Source organism: Theileria parva (genome assembly GCF_000165365.1).
Source record: "Theileria parva strain Muguga chromosome 4 map unlocalized ctg_529, whole genome shotgun sequence".
Classification (NCBI taxonomy): Eukaryota; Apicomplexa; class Aconoidasida; order Piroplasmida; family Theileriidae; genus Theileria; species Theileria parva.
The window spans coordinates 273,193-290,295 of record NW_876246.1 but is presented as its reverse complement, the minus strand read 5'-3'; the positions used below and the strand labels follow the sequence as shown (position 1 = coordinate 290,295).

Below are 17,103 nucleotides of genomic sequence, written 5' to 3'. Positions count from 1 at the left end.
TACAACAATTATTTAATTGTCAATATCATTCACATAAGTTATATCACGTTTATTGTATTATTTTTAGAGAAAATATATTATTTTTAGTTAAGGTGTGTTAGATAATTTCAATTAATTTAAGTGTTTTTTCTTGATCCTCTTCGTCGTTTTCAATATTTTCCTCGTCAAGATTTTCTTCGTAATTTCCCCCAAAATTCTCGTCATAGGTTTTTTCTTCAATTTCTATATCTTCGTCATCTTCATCATCGTCTGAAAAATTATGTGTTAGAAAATGAAAATTTTAAGTGTATAAGAGAGTACGTATATCAAAATTGTAAGGATGAAAGTTGATAGTAGGAACGTTCTTGCGATATTTTAACATTTGACCCATCAAGTATCTCAAACGTTTAGAATTACGATTCAACCATGAATAACACTAAATTATATTGTTAATACTTGGACTAGTGAGGGAAAGATAGTTGATTAGTAAATAAGTAGATTGGTAAATGAGTAAACTAGTAAAAAAAATACTTGACGTTGTTGAAAAGAGTCACCGGAAACGAGAATATAAATATCAGCGTGAGTACAGTCACTGTTAAGTTTAACTTCCATGACACTAATCCCATGAATTAACTCTGGACTAATGTTGTTCCCAATACGAAGTCCCCTCTCTAAAATAAATTAAATTATCATTAGTTAATAGTGAATTAACAGTAAAATGAAGCTAAATAATCTTATAGAACGATAAATAATGTGGAAAATACGTCTGGTAAAAATCGATTCGAAGGAATCATAAATCTCCTTTTGTCTTCTCAATCGATATATTTCAAACCTCTTTGAAAATAGTTTAGTGCTTCTATAAGGGCAATTTAGATTTCCATACTTGAAATTTATATTCTTATTCAAATGTGTAAATGTTCCACTATTTATATTACGGAATCCAAGTACCAATCCACAAATTATTATATACAAAATATAAATCATATACTAAACAACACATTAAAATACAACAAATTATATTAAAACAACAAACAAATTAAAATATGTTAAGATGATGAATTAAATTAAAAGAGATTAAAATGAAATATTAAATTTAGTAGTGGACGGGTTTGTATTTCTTGTGGAATTTGGAAAGAAGTAATAAAATATAAGGTAGCACCACTTCAGAGAAAATCCTTCTACGATTAACATCAATGGGTTTAATAAGGAAAGCGTAGCTTCCGATACCAATAACAATTTGACAAGTGACTTGCATGGTAATGTATCGGAGGGCTTGAATGTGATGGAAAAAGAATTGGCAAGTAAAAAGTCCGATAAAGTATACGATATAGAGTAGGAAAAGAGTGGGAAATCTTAAGGGTAAGAACGCCGCAGTTTTTGTCATGAGAAATTGCATCACTAAGCTGTTGTGGACTGGATATGGCGGTGTTTTTAAACCCAAAGATATAAACACATCAAATAATGATCCTATGAAGTCAACTAAGCATAACACTATCATTATCCAATAAATCTTCACAACTTTTTCCAATCCCTTACTTTTAACGGTTTCCATACCCTTAGTATTAAGTGTTCCGATACCCTTAGTTTGAGTTGTATCGAGCCCCTTGGTTTCCGAATTAGTGGAGGATTTTTTCATTTTAGCTTTTGTTTGAGTGATTGATGGAGTACCCATTGACAGTATAATAATAATGATAAAAAATGAAATGATTGGAAACAGGATAAACCTTAAAGATATGGTAATTAAACCCTTGATATTACTTACAAATAACTCTTTATCCACCTTACTCAGTGTTAAATAATGTCTATAACATAACAGAGAACTTCCTAAATCATTATTGTACCACTGAGTAGTTGATATTACACAGTAAAGTAACAGTATAATGGTATAGCAATAGTATAACTGGGTATATAATAACGCCCGTTGGGGAATGTGATACCGATGAGGCTATAGAAGATGATGAGAATAATTTCAACCATTGTGATACTATAAAACGATTTATTAAAGCAATGCATCCACTTGACATAAATAAGCTCATAAGGATCATGAGAGAACATGTGTAGAAAGTTCCATCTAGGGAGTGATTCTGGTCCACTCCAGCGTAGAGAATTAATCACTTCCTGCTTCCTCAGCACTCGTTCGTGATGTAAGAACATTTTCCTCATTAACTTCTTAATGAATGAAGGCATTATGAGGTATGTCATCTTCAAAAGAGGATTATTTATTTGGATATTCATATTCAAAATCTTATCAGTTACCAGCACATTGTCCAAACTATTTATGCTAGTCATATTATACGATAACCTATAACATCATATAATATTGTCTTAAGTATATTATTAACTATAATTGTACTATAATATAGCTAAAATAATATTATTTAACTATCGTATGAGGATACTGTGAATTAAAATCTGAATCGAGATGTTTATAATGGAATGGAGCGGTTTCAATTCTTTTATGTTCATACATAAATTCTCTTTCACTAGAATCATCAGATTGCTGAACTAATTTGGAGTGTAAATTGTCTTGCGTTCCGACATTTTTTATAAGTGTCAGTTCATCATTTAAAAGAGGATCGCCTAAATGTGACATTGCTTCCTCATTCTCAAGTAAATTCTTGGTAAACTTCTTAATCAAACTTTCATCAAATTCCTCAATAGTCTTTTGGTTACTAATTTGATTGTTTAAAATGATTCTTTCTTGAGAATATGTTCGGTTTCCACTAGGCTCACCCTCACTTTCTCTCAGAAAATCCATCCATACCTCATCATTCAATTCTTCAGTCACGTATGAATTGTATTCTCTCACATTCTTCACATTCTTTGGAGAATTACTGAATGGGTTGGGTGTATCGGTGTTCGTGGTAGTAGTAAGAGAATTAAGTATGTTGACACTGGTGTTAGTGGTAGTATTGGTGAGGTTTAAATCAAGTTTTTTAGATGAATCTAAATCCTCATCTTGTTCCTTTATAATTCCCCAAGATAAAGTTGGTTCATCGGATTCCAATTTTTTATCCTTTGCGGGTGAGCTTAAATTTTTACGCTTTAAAGGTGAACTTAAGATTTTATTTTTAGGTACAGGTGAATTTGGTGATTTAGTGTCAAAATCTGGACGATGTGAATTATGAATTGGATCAGTAACTTTAGTTTTTTCAAGTATTTTAATTTCTTTCGACTCCATAAAGAGAGATTTACCAAAAATTAGTTTTTCAAGTTTAATTAAAAAAGGGAAATCATTTAAATAATAGCTGGGTTTTGATCGCCACTCTGACATTAGTAACCCTAATTTCCAAAATCTACTATAAAATAAAATTCCACCTAAAACTTGAAGATAAAGAATAGCCATGTCAACCAGCACAATAGAAGATTTAGTAGCTAATCCGTAACCGTAAGTGGTAATAAGGTCAGGATATTTGTTAACGACTTCATCATCAGCAAGTTTAGAATATAAACGTCTGACAAGAATCACGTGAAATCCGGTACCAAATGAGATTCCCACCAAATTGATGAGGATTAAAAAAACACAAGGAAAGCCTGTAAGAGAAAAGGAAATCAGTACAAGATGTAAAGCTAGGACTGTAATAATCCCATGATAAGCTGAGAGTGTAATCATCATTACTAAACTAATAAATAGTACCAGAGGTAAGAACCATTTATGGAATTTACCATAAGTATTATCATTTTTACGCCTGGAACCTGCCAAGCAAGTGGTAAAAAGTACCGTAGAAACTATTAAAGCCCAAGCGTTGTCCTGAATCTCACCAATGTCAAAAGAGACCCTCAACACTCCAAATCCAATCAGTGTTAACATTAGCACGTGAAGAATCGAAAGCATTGCCATGAAATCTGACGATTTCAGGTAATATGCGTGACGTAAATCCATCCACTTCATTTTACTACCATTATTTACACATTCAATTCAAATTGGGAATTTTACCACAACTTCATTTAATTTAACACATTTTAAATATTATTCCATTTATCTGCAATATTTTTAATTTTTTACCACACCACACTACTAACCAATTTTAAAATAATTAACTGATTTAATTTTCATTAATTATTTGATTTATATAATTTTAAAAGAGTAAAAATAGTATTTTAAAATAATAATAATAAAATTGTGTAGTAGTATGGAAGAAGTTAGTAATGATTGAGATTGAAATAGTTGTAGTAATGTTTGAGTTTGATATCATCTTCTTGTGAAATATGATTCGACTGCTCTGCTCTGGCCTTGATAGTGTTAAACCTTTCTAAGCTGTTTTTGTAGTTTGAGCTGGCCAGAATTTCACCCATTGAGGGTCTTGGACCGTCATAATTCCTCCAGACTGAACACCGAGGATCATTCCAGTTAAACCTTATATTCGGGTCAGGTGTTACACAGAAGCATTTTTGAAGAATACACACATTTTGCGATTTGTCCAAATATTTATTTGTTGCATTTATGTACCATAAAACCTCAGATGTCAAAAGGGGATCCCTGTTCCAATCCGTCACCTTCCGCGACTCATTTCTCCACTTCTCGCTCAAATAATTAAATAGTCTTTCGTCTTCATTATCTACAGACGTATATATATATACTAGTATATAGTGTTACCTGTATTATTGCCATTCGTATTAGTACCATTATTTGTGTTAATAGTATTATTGATGAGAAAGTGCTTAAGAGAGCCTATTACGTAGTTTTTACTGGATTCGAGATTGAATACGTCATTGAGACTAACATATGGAAGTGATGAACCGAAGATTGAGAAGGGGTTCCAATTCTCCTGTTCAATGGCTTTGTTATATAGTTTTTCTCTTGTGAACCACCGTTTTCTAGGAAGTTCTCTAGATAACCTCTTATTCACTTGGGATAGAGGTAAATTAGAAAAATCCAACCGTTTCCTTAAATTTTTGTATAAACTTTTATACTGAAAATCAAACCATTCATTCAAGTCTCTCTTATCCCTGAACTTTGAGAGCTCAGAACACTCCAATAACTCGTCATCCATTAAAATTGAAGCACCCATTGATGATTTTGGACCACCAAACCTGACCAGAAAATAAAGCCCTAAGTCGAAATTATTATCATACTGCTTCTTCCTTAACTTTAACAAGAACTTGTGTTTATAATACGATTCCACTCTTTTATTTGTCTTCGGCGTATTTATGGGTGTTAATTTTGATATCTCTAGATTATTAGTTGGACTATTAATTAACTGTATCGGAGCATGTGTTGGAGAATGAGTTGGTGTCTGTGTTGGAGTAGTAGTTTTAGAATTATCGCTTGAAACGTAAATTGGGTCATCGATAGTGCCGGTTACGATTAAATGTGAGTCTTCTTTTTCACCTTTTAATCTTTTAGGCGTTTCCAAACAAGTTTCCTCTAAATTAAACACCGAAATCATTAGTCCAAAACTTTATTTATTATGATAAAATTTATGATAATGATTCAACACTAATAATAACAGGTTTAAATTGTATTTTTTACATATTATCAGGTGTGTATGTTACATTTTGAAAATTTTAAAGTCTGAAAAGGGTTTTGGTAAAATGTGTGAAATATTTTCAAAGTTAACTCAACAACACAAAATGGTGTTTGAGTAATTAATAGATCACTGTGGAATGGGTTGAAAGGGGTGGAATTCTGTAAAATAGTCTTGAAAATAGATATTAATTGTGAAAAAATTTTCTTGTAAAAAAATAAAAAGTGTGATGAAAAATTATCCAGAATTAGAATATAACATTGGAGTGGTTTTACATTGTAGTTTAAATCCAATTTCTCCTCTAGTTTACACAAATAAAGTTAAAAATGATTTAAAAAATATAAATCTGTAAGGAATCTGATCATATTTAGTGGAATGGTAAACCCCCTCAACACGACATACATTTTGATAAAGTTTCCTTATTTTCAGTATTTTTTACTCTAAACACTTACACACTCAAATTAATTCAGTTTTAAAATGTATTTACATATTTTACACAATATTTTAACTTAATGTGTCGCAAGCTCTTCTTACACATTACAATTACAGCTGTAATAATTATTCCATTTCCCCTGCAATTATTGATAAAATTATAAATTGAATGTTAAACGTGTAAATATTATGAGAATTTTATTGTTGGTATCTACAATTGTATTGGTGGATTGTAAGATTTTTACTGCTCCCATTCTAGCTACTCTCAAGAGTAAAGATTTACCTGAGGATGCCACTCTCGATTACGCTTATATGACTAAGAATAGGGGAAATGTGCCAAAAAATGAACCTAAAGAAGTGGCAAATGTGGAAGAGGTGGAACAGGAAGGTGAGGAGCCTGGAGTGAAAAATGAGATTAAGGGGAATTTAGCCTCAAACAATGCCCAAAGTGGTACTTTTGGCGAAAACAGTGGGAACATGAGCAATAACACAAACTCAAACAACACTACGACCACGAATAATTACCAAACAGCTGAAAAGGGTTTCAAAGATGCTGTCCCAGTAGGAGCTATGCAGGTATTTTTAACACTTTTAACACTTTTCAGTCAACTCCAAACAATAATATTAAAAATACCACAGGTACTGCTAAACTCTAGTTATATATCACAAGTTACACTATACCATACTATACTTATACCATGATAATATGTGTATTAATAATGTATAACAGATGCTTCACATCATAAGGGAGATACATCGACATTTGTGACGAATAATTTCTATAATCGTAAGTTTAGATTTTAGAGCAAATTAATGAATTTTCAGCGCCTAACAAAGTCGATAATACATTAACAATTGGTGGCCAACTGGAATACGAATATTTATGGAAAAGAATTTACGATATTGATACGAAATTAGCGGAATTACATCCTGTAATGAAAAGCGATCAACCTGGACCTTTGAAGAGAAAAGGGCTAATTATTACCTTTGATCCGGAATCTGACCCCAATAATAAAACCCTGAGTGTAGATAGTGACGGAATACCTAATAACGTTTAATATTTTTTGTATAAATTATTTTGTAATATATTAATAATGTGTATTGATATTTTTTGTTATAATGTAGATTTTACTGTTATTCATAATGAAAAGTAGGCCTAATATTGGTTTATCTCTTTTATGGATCGGGATTTTTTTAGGAATTCTTGGAGTTCTATTTGCTTTAGATCGTTTACTTCTTCTATTTTGTAATCTTTTTATAAGTTCTGGTTTTTTCTTCCTACTTGGCTCCAGTAAATTCGTTATTTTCTTTTTAAAGAGGAGAAAAGGCACCTTTTTATACCTTATTGGCATTTCTCTTATTGTTGTTCCCATTTACGAATTAAATAATAAATTTGGTGTGTATATTCAGCTTATTGGCATCATTGTTCAGATTTTGGGCTTCTATTTCTTATTTCATGAATTTCTTCCCAACCTTATCTCCTATCTAAAGCTCACTCCTCTTAATTCAGTTTTAAAACTCAGATTTGTCGATAGAGTGCTCAATTTCCTCTCACTTAAACAATTACCAACGTAGTCAATCCCACTAATGTATTAATATATTATACACAGTGTAATATTATATACTATATGTACTATGCATACTATATATTAGTGTACAATAAATTATATGAGCTGCTGTTTGAGGTTAAGATGTTCTTCATTTGTTATATAGTTTAGTTTTACTAACAAGTTACAAATTTTAGCAACTTTCTCACTTAAATTATACTTGTTCATGTCAACTAAATAATTCACCAGAGTGTCTCTATTCACCATTTTGATCTCATCTTCTCCTGAAAACAGCACATAAACATTATATAACTTAGTTGTAATACCAATATAATAATAGTTTAACAGTGATAGTAGGATAATTGATAATACTATAAAAATGGTAATAATAATATAGTAATAGTAATAGTAATAGTAACATACTGATGGTGTGTAGTAATGAGAACAATAGGAGGAATGTGTTAATATTGGCTCTGGTTATGATATTGTTGATGATGTTAATCGTCTCTTCTCTATTTTGTGAAGTTAATTTATGAATGCAATTGATGACAATGTTAGTACAATTTACTTGATTGTTAACCTGTAGTTGGTGAAGTAAAACGGTTAAAATCTGTTTATACAACTTGTCGTAATATTTTACACTTAAATTCAACAGTTTACTCATTAATGAAAATACACTTGTAAGGTTAAGCTCAGAATCTTCTGAGTAATTATTTACAGAATTATCAACTCCAACTACAGAAGTTCTTCCAGTTTCAAAGGATCTATCAGTATCAATATAATTCTTAGTATCACTATGTACTGAAGCAGTAACTATGAACCTTAACATTATACCTAAAACCCTTTCCACACAATGTTTGAATGAGTTCATCCCTTTATTACTCAAATACAGCAATATTGAAAATGCTCTATTTACACCTCTTATACTAATGTCGTTATCGCTATTTAAGTAGTTTAAACACACTTTTATCAAATCCGCATTAACCTCACTTTCACCCACTTCTCCGTTAGTCCTATCACTACTGAGTTCATTAGTATCCATTTGGGTTATATGATTATAAATTATGTCAATTAATGTGATTTCGTTGTTTTTATACACATTGATTATCTTGTTTAGAATTTTATTCAGTAGAAAACTGATGAAGGCTGAATTGTGTGTAGAACTAATTGTGTGTAATATAAACTGCACATACTCCTGTATGAAGTTTTCCAGTATGATTTCGTAGTTTAGTAACTTGTACAGGATCATGTAGTATACAGTTGTGTTTACACTAACTCCATTAAGTGAACTTTTACTAATGTGTGAATTTCCATTAACTGTATTAGTGGTATTGTTAGTGGTTGTTAAAATCTGTTGAAAAAGAATGAACACTAGTTTGTACATGTTTTTCTCATGAATGCTGTTTAAAAATCTGTTTACCAAGTCACTCTCATCCAAGCTGTCAATTGATCCAACATCTGTTATCTTATTAATAAAGGTCAAAAATAACAATAACAAATCTACATTCTCGAGTAACAGTGAACTTCGGTCCAAACTACACAATTTCAACAACAAATTTAAAGTTTTCTCCTCACTTTTATTCAAATTTAACAGTTTCAATAATTTCATAAACACATACCCAAAGTATCCACTTTCATTCTTGACTATGTTATATATTATTGCTTCAGGATCAGATGATTGTAGATTTACCACATCAGAAACTTCTAGCTGCGAGTTGATAAAATCGGCTCCATCTAATTTTAACTTCATCAAGAGTATGTTTAATATGTTTATGACTAATTTGTTCTCATCACCCGCCAACTTAACTGTCTTGTCCACTGAGTTATCTGAAGTTGATAACTCAGTTTTATATTTGAAGTTGATGTAGTTCAACAGTTCCATCGCAAACCTTACTGTATTGCCATGTTTTAAACAGAAAATTAAGAAATAAACTACTTTTTCAACCAATTTCCTACTTATTAAATCATTCTTCATTAATTTATACAAACACATGCACTTTCCCATTATTATTCCATCAACTGAATTAACGGTAGTAGTATTGTTAATGATAGTATTAGTGGTATATTCTGACGAGTTAGTGGATTCAAATGATTTGCTGGATGAATTCTTAAATGATAATTCTGAGTTATCAAATGAACTTGTTACTGATGAGTAATCCTTATCACTAACAACACTATCCTCCTTATCCACAACATCTAATTGTTCTACAATTTGATCATACAATTTATACTCTCTATTCCTTATATAATTTGATATTTCAACTATGCTGTAGTGAGAATTTACTTTATTATAATTTGTCTCCTGTGTTAAACTCGTTGATAACAGATCATTGAGTACATATTCAGTGTAAGACTGATTATTTTTCAAATTTTTAACCAAAAAGTTAACTATCACTAACTTATTCCTCATGGTGTTATGGTAAATATTATCCAGCATTACGTCAATTAATTCATTACTAATCTTCACTTTTGCATTATTATATATGTACAAATAATATTTTACATACTTATTCACTTCGTGTCTTCTTTCTTTTTCCTCAACACTACCATTAGAATTGTCATCAACTTTATTCTCAAATGGAGTTGGATAAAATTCCTTTTTTTCTACATTGTACAATAACACGTTTGGGTAGTGTGACCTCATGTTCCCAGTAAGCATCACATTCATGAGTTCCAAAATCATCAAAGCTTTTGCATCATTTATATCCGCTTGATCATCCAAATTGTCCAACTCAACATCATATCTTTGTTCTGAACCAAATAAATTAGTTTGTTCGGAGTTAGGATATTTGGAGAAGTAAAAGTTGTACAAAATGTGATACACAATTGTCTTGACGAAATCCGTACCAACGTTGTTTGAGATAAAAATCAGCGATGTGATAATATTCTTGACAGTGTCAACTTGTTTGTTATGTTGGAAAAGTGTGAAAAGATTATATAACAAATTGTCAATGTCGATTACCGAATAACATGTGTATAGTATAAAGACCAACACCTCTAATTCATTCCTCTTCAATACATCCTCGTATATATTTAGTTTACTTTCTTTATTCATATACATGAGCAGATTTAGCAGTATATTTCCCTTTCTACATACATCATTCATATTCTCAGTCTTTACGCTCATCACTTTGTCATATATTGAAATTAACACATTTTCCTTCTCAACACTCTCACTAACCAGTTTCTCAGTTTTCTTCTCATTTGTTTTCGAAAAATCGACAAACTCTCTTCTTCCAATCGGAGTATTTAAGTTTTTAGTTGCTGATTTAGAAGAATGTGTTTCATTACAACTAACCCCTCTAGCATCAGACCTTTCAGAGAATAACTGATATTTACTAGAAAATGTAGTGATTATGATTAGTATATTGTTAAAAATGTCCTGGTCATTGTCGTATATCAAATTGAACAGCAAATCTAGCACAAAATTATAATACTTGTCCAACTGCGAATAGTCAGTAATATCCTGAACCATGTACTTGCATATAATTGTCAACTTTAACTTTACACCGACCATATTCAAACTTTTCTTCAGTATATAATTTATCAAATATATATCAATCTCCTCACTCATTTTTTTATCACCATTATTTTCTAGTTCACTACCTACGGTACCATTGTGTCTATTATCAATATTGCTATCCAGTGATGTTGTTACTGAATTTATCAAGCTAACTAAATTGGTATTGTTTGGAATTGTAAATGTGTTGTACAACTGATTCCTAATGTTGAAGAATATGGAATTAACGTCCAAAAAGTTAATCAGGTTGCTTGCTATTCCCTTTGCCAAAGTGTTCAGCTTAGTGTCAATGTTAATAATATACTCGTTTACTATTAAGAGAATTTGATGAAAATAAGATTTCAAGTCATATTCTTCGACCAGATGATTCGAAATCAACAGATTATAATACAATATCTCATTCTCACTATTCTTTACATTGGTTAATAAGTACATTACCAGTTCATCCTTATCATCAATCTGTTTAATTAAGAATTTACAAATGTGTAAATACTTAATATCGTTATACACTACTTTAACAAGCTCACTCACATTTATTACGTTCTTATACTTCAGAACAATTTGACACATTAAATTAAGTCCGTTCTCAGCTTCATCACCTGGGGTACTTAAGTCAGAGTTATTTTCTGGCATTTGGAGACCATTAGTTATTGTTGAAATTAAAAATTCCTTATCTTTATCATATGGTTTAATCAAGTCTACCAACTTATTCATGTACTTATTAACACAGTCATCCTCCAAAAGCAATAAAAATATACTCATATAATTCCCGTCATTCAAACTCAACGAATAAAACTTATCCATGAACTTTACCCTTGTTTCATGTGGAATATTGAGTGGCCCATCATCCCAATGTTTCTGATGTGATTTGTTCACATTCAGTATAGCATTATGTACAGTTGATACTAAATGTTTATTGCCTTTGTGTTCCAACTTTTCTAACACACCTTCCAACAATCTTCCATATCTTGAATCAGAACACTTTTGATATAATATTAACTTGGCTATGTCAGTAATGTGTAATTGATTATCTCCGAGTCTCTCTTTAGAATCAACAAACTTTGCCAAATTCTGTAAAATCACCATATTACTAATTTTATTGGTCATTAGCTGTATGAGTTCAAAGTTATTCCAATCCATAAGATATGAAATTATTGCTACCACCTCATCTGACTTCAGGACGGAAATATCGGTTTCCAGAACAATATTGTACAATAGTGTTTCCAAATGATTAACCTCATCTAAAGAACCACATTTATCAATATAACTCTTAAATATCCTCAGTGTACTTAATATTCCATAGTTTTTCCTAAAATACAACACAAATACTTTCATGTTATTCTTGTAGCATAAATATATTTTCATTATTTCATCCACTTCAACTTCCACTTTACTACTTAATAACCTGACCAAGTCAAACAAGGATAGGAATGTAACCAATTTAACCTGAATGTATGGCAAATTAGTACTTGTTAAATACTCTGGTTGGATCCCTTTATCTTTGATATATTTGACAACGATATCCAATATTGACTCAGTGCCTATCACAAAGTATAAATGAAACAAGTATATCAAATTTCCATCCATAACTACATTCTCCAGCAATTCCACAAGATCACTAATTTTAACCACACTATTCCGCTTATCGGAATTATTCAGAACAACCATTTCATGGTACTTGATAATGTATTGGAATATGTAATTTCGGTAATAGAATTTGTTTTTCAACATCTCTAGAATAATATCATACAGGAATTCCGCTGTTAGCTTAGACTCAACTCTATTGAGTAGAAATGACAATATGATCATTTTTTCATTTCTATACTCAACCTCATCAAGTTTCACTTCATTATATAACATAGTTATCAGGTTAACTGCGTCTGGAACTGAAACATCAGGATTGTATATACTCATAATGAACTGTACCAACTCATCTACTGCCACTTTGTCCCTTCTACACTTATTCTCATTTTTAAACAAATGGTTAAACAGGTGTTTATATAAAATTTTGTTAAACTGTTGTAAAATTGGGAACTTGTTATAATTTAACATCTGGTTAAATAGGGGTTCAAATGAGACTTTATCACAGTTATTGATTATTAATGAATAAATATTCAATAACTTGTTAATCAGCTTTAGCTTTAATCTCAATTTGATCTTCAATTTGTTTAATTTAATCTGTTCAATTTCCTGTTTCGTGACATTCTTTAGTACACTCAAATCTACATCTTCGTCCTCTATCTTATCTTTAAAATTAACATTGCATATATAAGGATAATCCTCTTGCACTGTTAGCTCAAACCTCTTGTATAAATCTTCCAAATAACCTTGAACCAACTCGTCATCAAAGAACACGACTGTAATATCATTTTCATATAATATTTTAATAAACTTCTTGATATAACTTGGGTCAACAACCATGTACAGAGATTTAACAATATAATTATAATCCTTATTAGTGATATTTGGGAACTCAAGTTTTAACTGTAGAAAACCAAGCGATAGTTCATAGGGCCTTAATAGAACAAACAAAAATAACAAACTCAACTCCGTATCATTAGCCTTAACAACACCTTCATACAGTTTGTATACCAGTTTCTTATTTATCAAATCATTGTTCGTTGACATTACGTATAATAAACTCACAATATCCAAGTATGACAGCGCTGATAAATGAGTATCAAGAACACCCGTGACTAAAGAGTTCTTCGAATTAACAAGCTCGTTGTAGATTAATAAGATGTTATAGTGGGCAGTGAATTCTTCGTTGGGATGTGTAAAATGATGAATAAAGGACTCTAAAATGTTTTCACGGTCAAAGGTATGATTTACTTTCAAAATCTCATTATTATATATGTGAAGTAGCAGGAGTAGATGATATTGTGAGTTTAAAAAGTCTGAAATGTTTACGTTAATTTGATATTCCAATCCCAATCTCATCATGAGATAACTGACTTCAACCATTAATAATTTATACTTGGTCTTGTTTTGGATGTTATTGTACAGTGAGAGTAAATTCGGAGTATTAATAGTATACTCCTTATCATAAGATACATCTACTTGCTTAATCGGATTAAAGAAAATGTTAATTATATGATTCACAATAGTAGTGTTATTAATATTCAATTGTGTATATAACTTAATTAGTAAGTCCAACAACTTAGTATTCCCCGATATCAAGTATAATTTGGTGGTAAATTTGATAAAATTCTCTTGTATTTTTGGGAAAACCGTGTTATTACAATTATGTTCAATCACACCCAAATGCTCCTCTATCACATCGTTATATGATGACATCGAGTTTTTTAAGTTTAATTCTAAACTTGTTAAGTCACTTTCCTGTGTATCAGTATCAATGTAATATGGATGATACACAATGTGTGATAACATAATTGATGACTTTTCACTATTATTATTCGATAATATCCTTTTCAATATTCTTTTATACAGCAAAACTACATTAGAATTTGAGTTTAATACATTATTTTCTTCATTTGAGGAGTTAAAAAAACGTATAGAAACCTGATCAATAATGTGTATAGTGGTGTCATTAAACTGATAATTGAGTAGTAGAAACAAGATTTCTTCATATGTTTGGAGTGGCAAGTACTTAATAATGTAGTTTAAAATTTGAATTACAGTATTATTATTTCTCTTAAGTTTCCTGACTATCTCAGATATAACCACCTCGTCTTCAATTGATTTAAATTTTATTAGTTTGAGAAATGAAATGTTTTCATATTTCTCATTTAACAAATCTAACAGAAGTTTAGTTAAAGGAGAATTTGAAGAGGAATCACAGTTAACAGTGATAAAATCATTGTGAGTTGTGTTTAAAATTACTGTCAAAAAATCATCATTAATTGAGTTTACCAATTTTTTACTTCTTCTAACATTCTTAATTAATTTGTCAATTAGTTTGATATTTGAAGAATTCGTGTTTAAAATGCAAGAAGTTATCAAACTTGGTAATTCAGACGAAATATCAGAATCTTCTTCAGAATTATCCACATTTTGTACAAATTTTATTAATTTGTTTACATTTTCTCGGGTTAATGAACCGTTCTTGATACTCTTAATCGTTAGAATATCCATTTGATAGAATGCCAAAAGAAGTAATCCGACATGGGTTTAGCAAACAAGATTTAAAAATAAAATTTATACACCCTAACAATAAGATAATAGAACAACTCGGTTAAATTATATGAATTAAAGAGATTTCAGGGTTTAAAAGTAAACAAAATAGAAAGTGCGAAAATACAAGTAAAAAAAGATACTACGCTACTAATTTTGATTATATTACATTAATAAATAAATGCGATAATAATGATAAATTATAAATTTAAATAGAAGTTAATATAAGGGTTGAAATTCTGATTAATGTGTGGTGTTCAAGGTTAATTTTAGTTTTTTGTTATTTCCTTTTTCTTCGTAACTTTTATTTTATTTTGTTGTTTTTGGTTTTAAATGTAATAATGGCTGAGGAATCTGAGGTAATTCCTGAAACCAACGATAACAGTAGTCCTTCAAACCAGGTTCTGGACGAAAACCGTGAAGTGATTGTTCAATATGTTAGAAAAGTTAAAGAACATCGTGACTTGGAACAAAAACTCAAACAACGTATTTGATTAACTATTTTATTCTTATAATAATTTAATTAAAACAGTAATATAATACCATAATGTTGATTATTGATTAGTTCGAGCTGATATGGTGGAGCTGAATAGGAAGGATGCTAAGATAGAGGACGATTTAAAGGCTTTGCAGAGTATTGGTCAAATTGTGGGAAATGTACTCCGGAAAATCGATGATAACAAGTACATCGTTAAGGCTAGTTCTGGTCCTCGTTACGTTGTCTGTTGTAAGGTGAACATTGACGTGAATTTGCTTAAAAGTGGTACCAGAGTAGCTCTTGACATGACTACTCTCACAATTATGAAAGTTCTACCAAGAGAAGTTGATCCAATAATATACAACATGTTAAATAAAGACGACAACGCCAAGGATAATAAGGATAAGGATACATATAATTCAATAGGTACTATAATTAATTAACTAAATCTGATTATAGGTGGATTAAATAAACAAATTAAAGAAATGAGGGAAGTCATTGAATTACCATTAAAAAATCCATACCTCTTTAAACGCATCGGTATAAAACCACCAAAAGGTATTTTTTACTTAGATAACACTGTTATTATAGGTGTTTTATTATATGGACCACCAGGAACTGGGAAAACTCTGTTGGCCAGAGCCTTAGCTAATGATTTGGGATGTAATTTCCTAAAAGTTGTTGCCTCAGCCGTTGTTGATAAATATATCGGTGAATCAGCTAAAATTATACGTGAAATGTTTGGTATCTTGTTACCCCTATGTATAATAGTATAGTTATCCAAACCATTAGACACTTCCATAAGATTTACAAATTGAGTAGGATATGCAAAGGATAATCAACCTTGTATAATATTTATTGATGAGATAGACGCAATTGGTGGTAGAAGGTTTTCACAGGGTACAAGTGCTGATCGTGAAATTCAGAGAACTTTGATGGAACTACTTACACATCTGGATGGATTTGATGAGCTGGGCCAAGTTAAAATTATAATGGCCACCAATAGACCAGATGTGTTAGACCCTGCACTTCTCAGACCAGGAAGAATTGATCGTAAAATAGAGATTCCACTCCCAAATGAAACCGCTAGAATCGAGATATTAAAAATACATACACAAAAATTAAATATACAATATCCCATCAGTAATCCAAATATTGAAAGATATATAGTTTAATAAATAAATATAAAGTTAAATAAGTAAATAAATGAGTTGATATATGATGTTGTAGATTTTAATAACATATGTAAATTATGTGATGGGTTTAATGGAGCAGATTTGAGAAATATATGTACAGAGGCCGGTATACACGCCATACGTAACATGAGGGATTACATAATTGAAGAGGATTTCTTTAAAGCGGCAAGGAAGCTTACGGAGAATAAAAAATTAGAAGGCACATTGTCATATGAACAAGTTTAATTTTTTCAACCCCTCAATATATATAATTTTATATATAATTAAATATATATATTGGGATTTTATAATATTTTATGAGAGCTTCGCGCCTTGTATTTCCCCATGTGAGTGAATTCGGGACAGTCAT

The 17,103-nt window shown here is 30.6% G+C and overlaps 7 protein-coding genes across 7 annotated transcripts; 3 read left to right on the top strand and 4 right to left on the bottom strand.

Annotated features, from left to right (window-relative positions):
* Nucleotides 1-57: 57 nt before the first annotated feature.
* Nucleotides 58-963, bottom strand: TpMuguga_04g02690 (Ribosome-binding factor A family protein; the record flags this gene model as incomplete). The annotated part of the gene is made up of 4 exons (XM_758700.2): nucleotides 58-249; nucleotides 301-415; nucleotides 511-650; nucleotides 744-963. The coding sequence occupies 4 exons, from the start codon at nucleotides 961-963 to the stop codon at nucleotides 98-100; spliced, it is 627 nt and encodes a 208-aa protein (XP_763793.2). The 3' UTR covers nucleotides 58-97.
* A 109-nt stretch (nucleotides 964-1,072) lies between these two features.
* On the bottom strand, nucleotides 1,073-3,957 carry TpMuguga_04g02695 (putative integral membrane protein; the record flags this gene model as incomplete). The annotated part of the gene is made up of 3 exons (XM_061306210.1): nucleotides 2,379-3,957; nucleotides 1,917-2,281; nucleotides 1,073-1,803 (listed from the first exon to the last, which is right to left on the bottom strand). Exons 1-3 carry the CDS (start codon nucleotides 3,869-3,871, stop codon nucleotides 1,073-1,075), a joined length of 2,589 nt encoding a protein of 862 aa, XP_061161830.1. The 5' UTR covers nucleotides 3,872-3,957.
* A 165-nt stretch (nucleotides 3,958-4,122) lies between these two features.
* On the bottom strand, nucleotides 4,123-5,609 carry TpMuguga_04g00156 (uncharacterized protein; the record flags this gene model as incomplete). The annotated part of the gene is made up of 2 exons (XM_758698.2): nucleotides 4,577-5,609; nucleotides 4,123-4,538 (listed from the first exon to the last, which is right to left on the bottom strand). The coding sequence occupies exons 1-2, from the start codon at nucleotides 5,367-5,369 to the stop codon at nucleotides 4,123-4,125; spliced, it is 1,209 nt and encodes a 402-aa protein (XP_763791.1). The 5' UTR covers nucleotides 5,370-5,609.
* A 351-nt stretch (nucleotides 5,610-5,960) lies between these two features.
* Nucleotides 5,961-6,937, top strand: TpMuguga_04g00155 (uncharacterized protein; the record flags this gene model as incomplete). Its single annotated transcript, XM_061305928.1, has 4 exons — nucleotides 5,961-6,455; nucleotides 6,485-6,518; nucleotides 6,610-6,666; nucleotides 6,705-6,937. Exons 1-4 carry the CDS (start codon nucleotides 6,069-6,071, stop codon nucleotides 6,935-6,937), a joined length of 711 nt encoding a protein of 236 aa, XP_061161096.1. The 5' UTR covers nucleotides 5,961-6,068.
* Nucleotides 6,938-7,022: 85 nt separating this feature from the next.
* TpMuguga_04g02115 (Got1/Sft2-like family protein) lies at nucleotides 7,023-7,454 on the top strand (the record flags this gene model as incomplete). Its single annotated transcript, XM_061306133.1, has 1 exon — nucleotides 7,023-7,454. One exon carries the CDS (start codon nucleotides 7,023-7,025, stop codon nucleotides 7,452-7,454), a length of 432 nt encoding a protein of 143 aa, XP_061161095.1.
* An 89-nt stretch (nucleotides 7,455-7,543) lies between these two features.
* TpMuguga_04g00153 (uncharacterized protein) lies at nucleotides 7,544-15,041 on the bottom strand (the record flags this gene model as incomplete). Its single annotated transcript, XM_061305927.1, has 2 exons — nucleotides 7,544-7,710; nucleotides 7,850-15,041. The coding sequence occupies 2 exons, from the start codon at nucleotides 15,039-15,041 to the stop codon at nucleotides 7,544-7,546; spliced, it is 7,359 nt and encodes a 2,452-aa protein (XP_061161094.1).
* Nucleotides 15,042-15,405: 364 nt separating this feature from the next.
* Nucleotides 15,406-17,011, top strand: RPT4B (26S proteasome subunit P45 family protein; the record flags this gene model as incomplete). Its single annotated transcript, XM_758694.2, has 6 exons — nucleotides 15,422-15,566; nucleotides 15,646-15,984; nucleotides 16,018-16,116; nucleotides 16,150-16,302; nucleotides 16,381-16,701; nucleotides 16,789-16,979. The coding sequence occupies 6 exons, from the start codon at nucleotides 15,422-15,424 to the stop codon at nucleotides 16,977-16,979; spliced, it is 1,248 nt and encodes a 415-aa protein (XP_763787.1).
* Nucleotides 17,012-17,103: the final 92 nt, after the last annotated feature.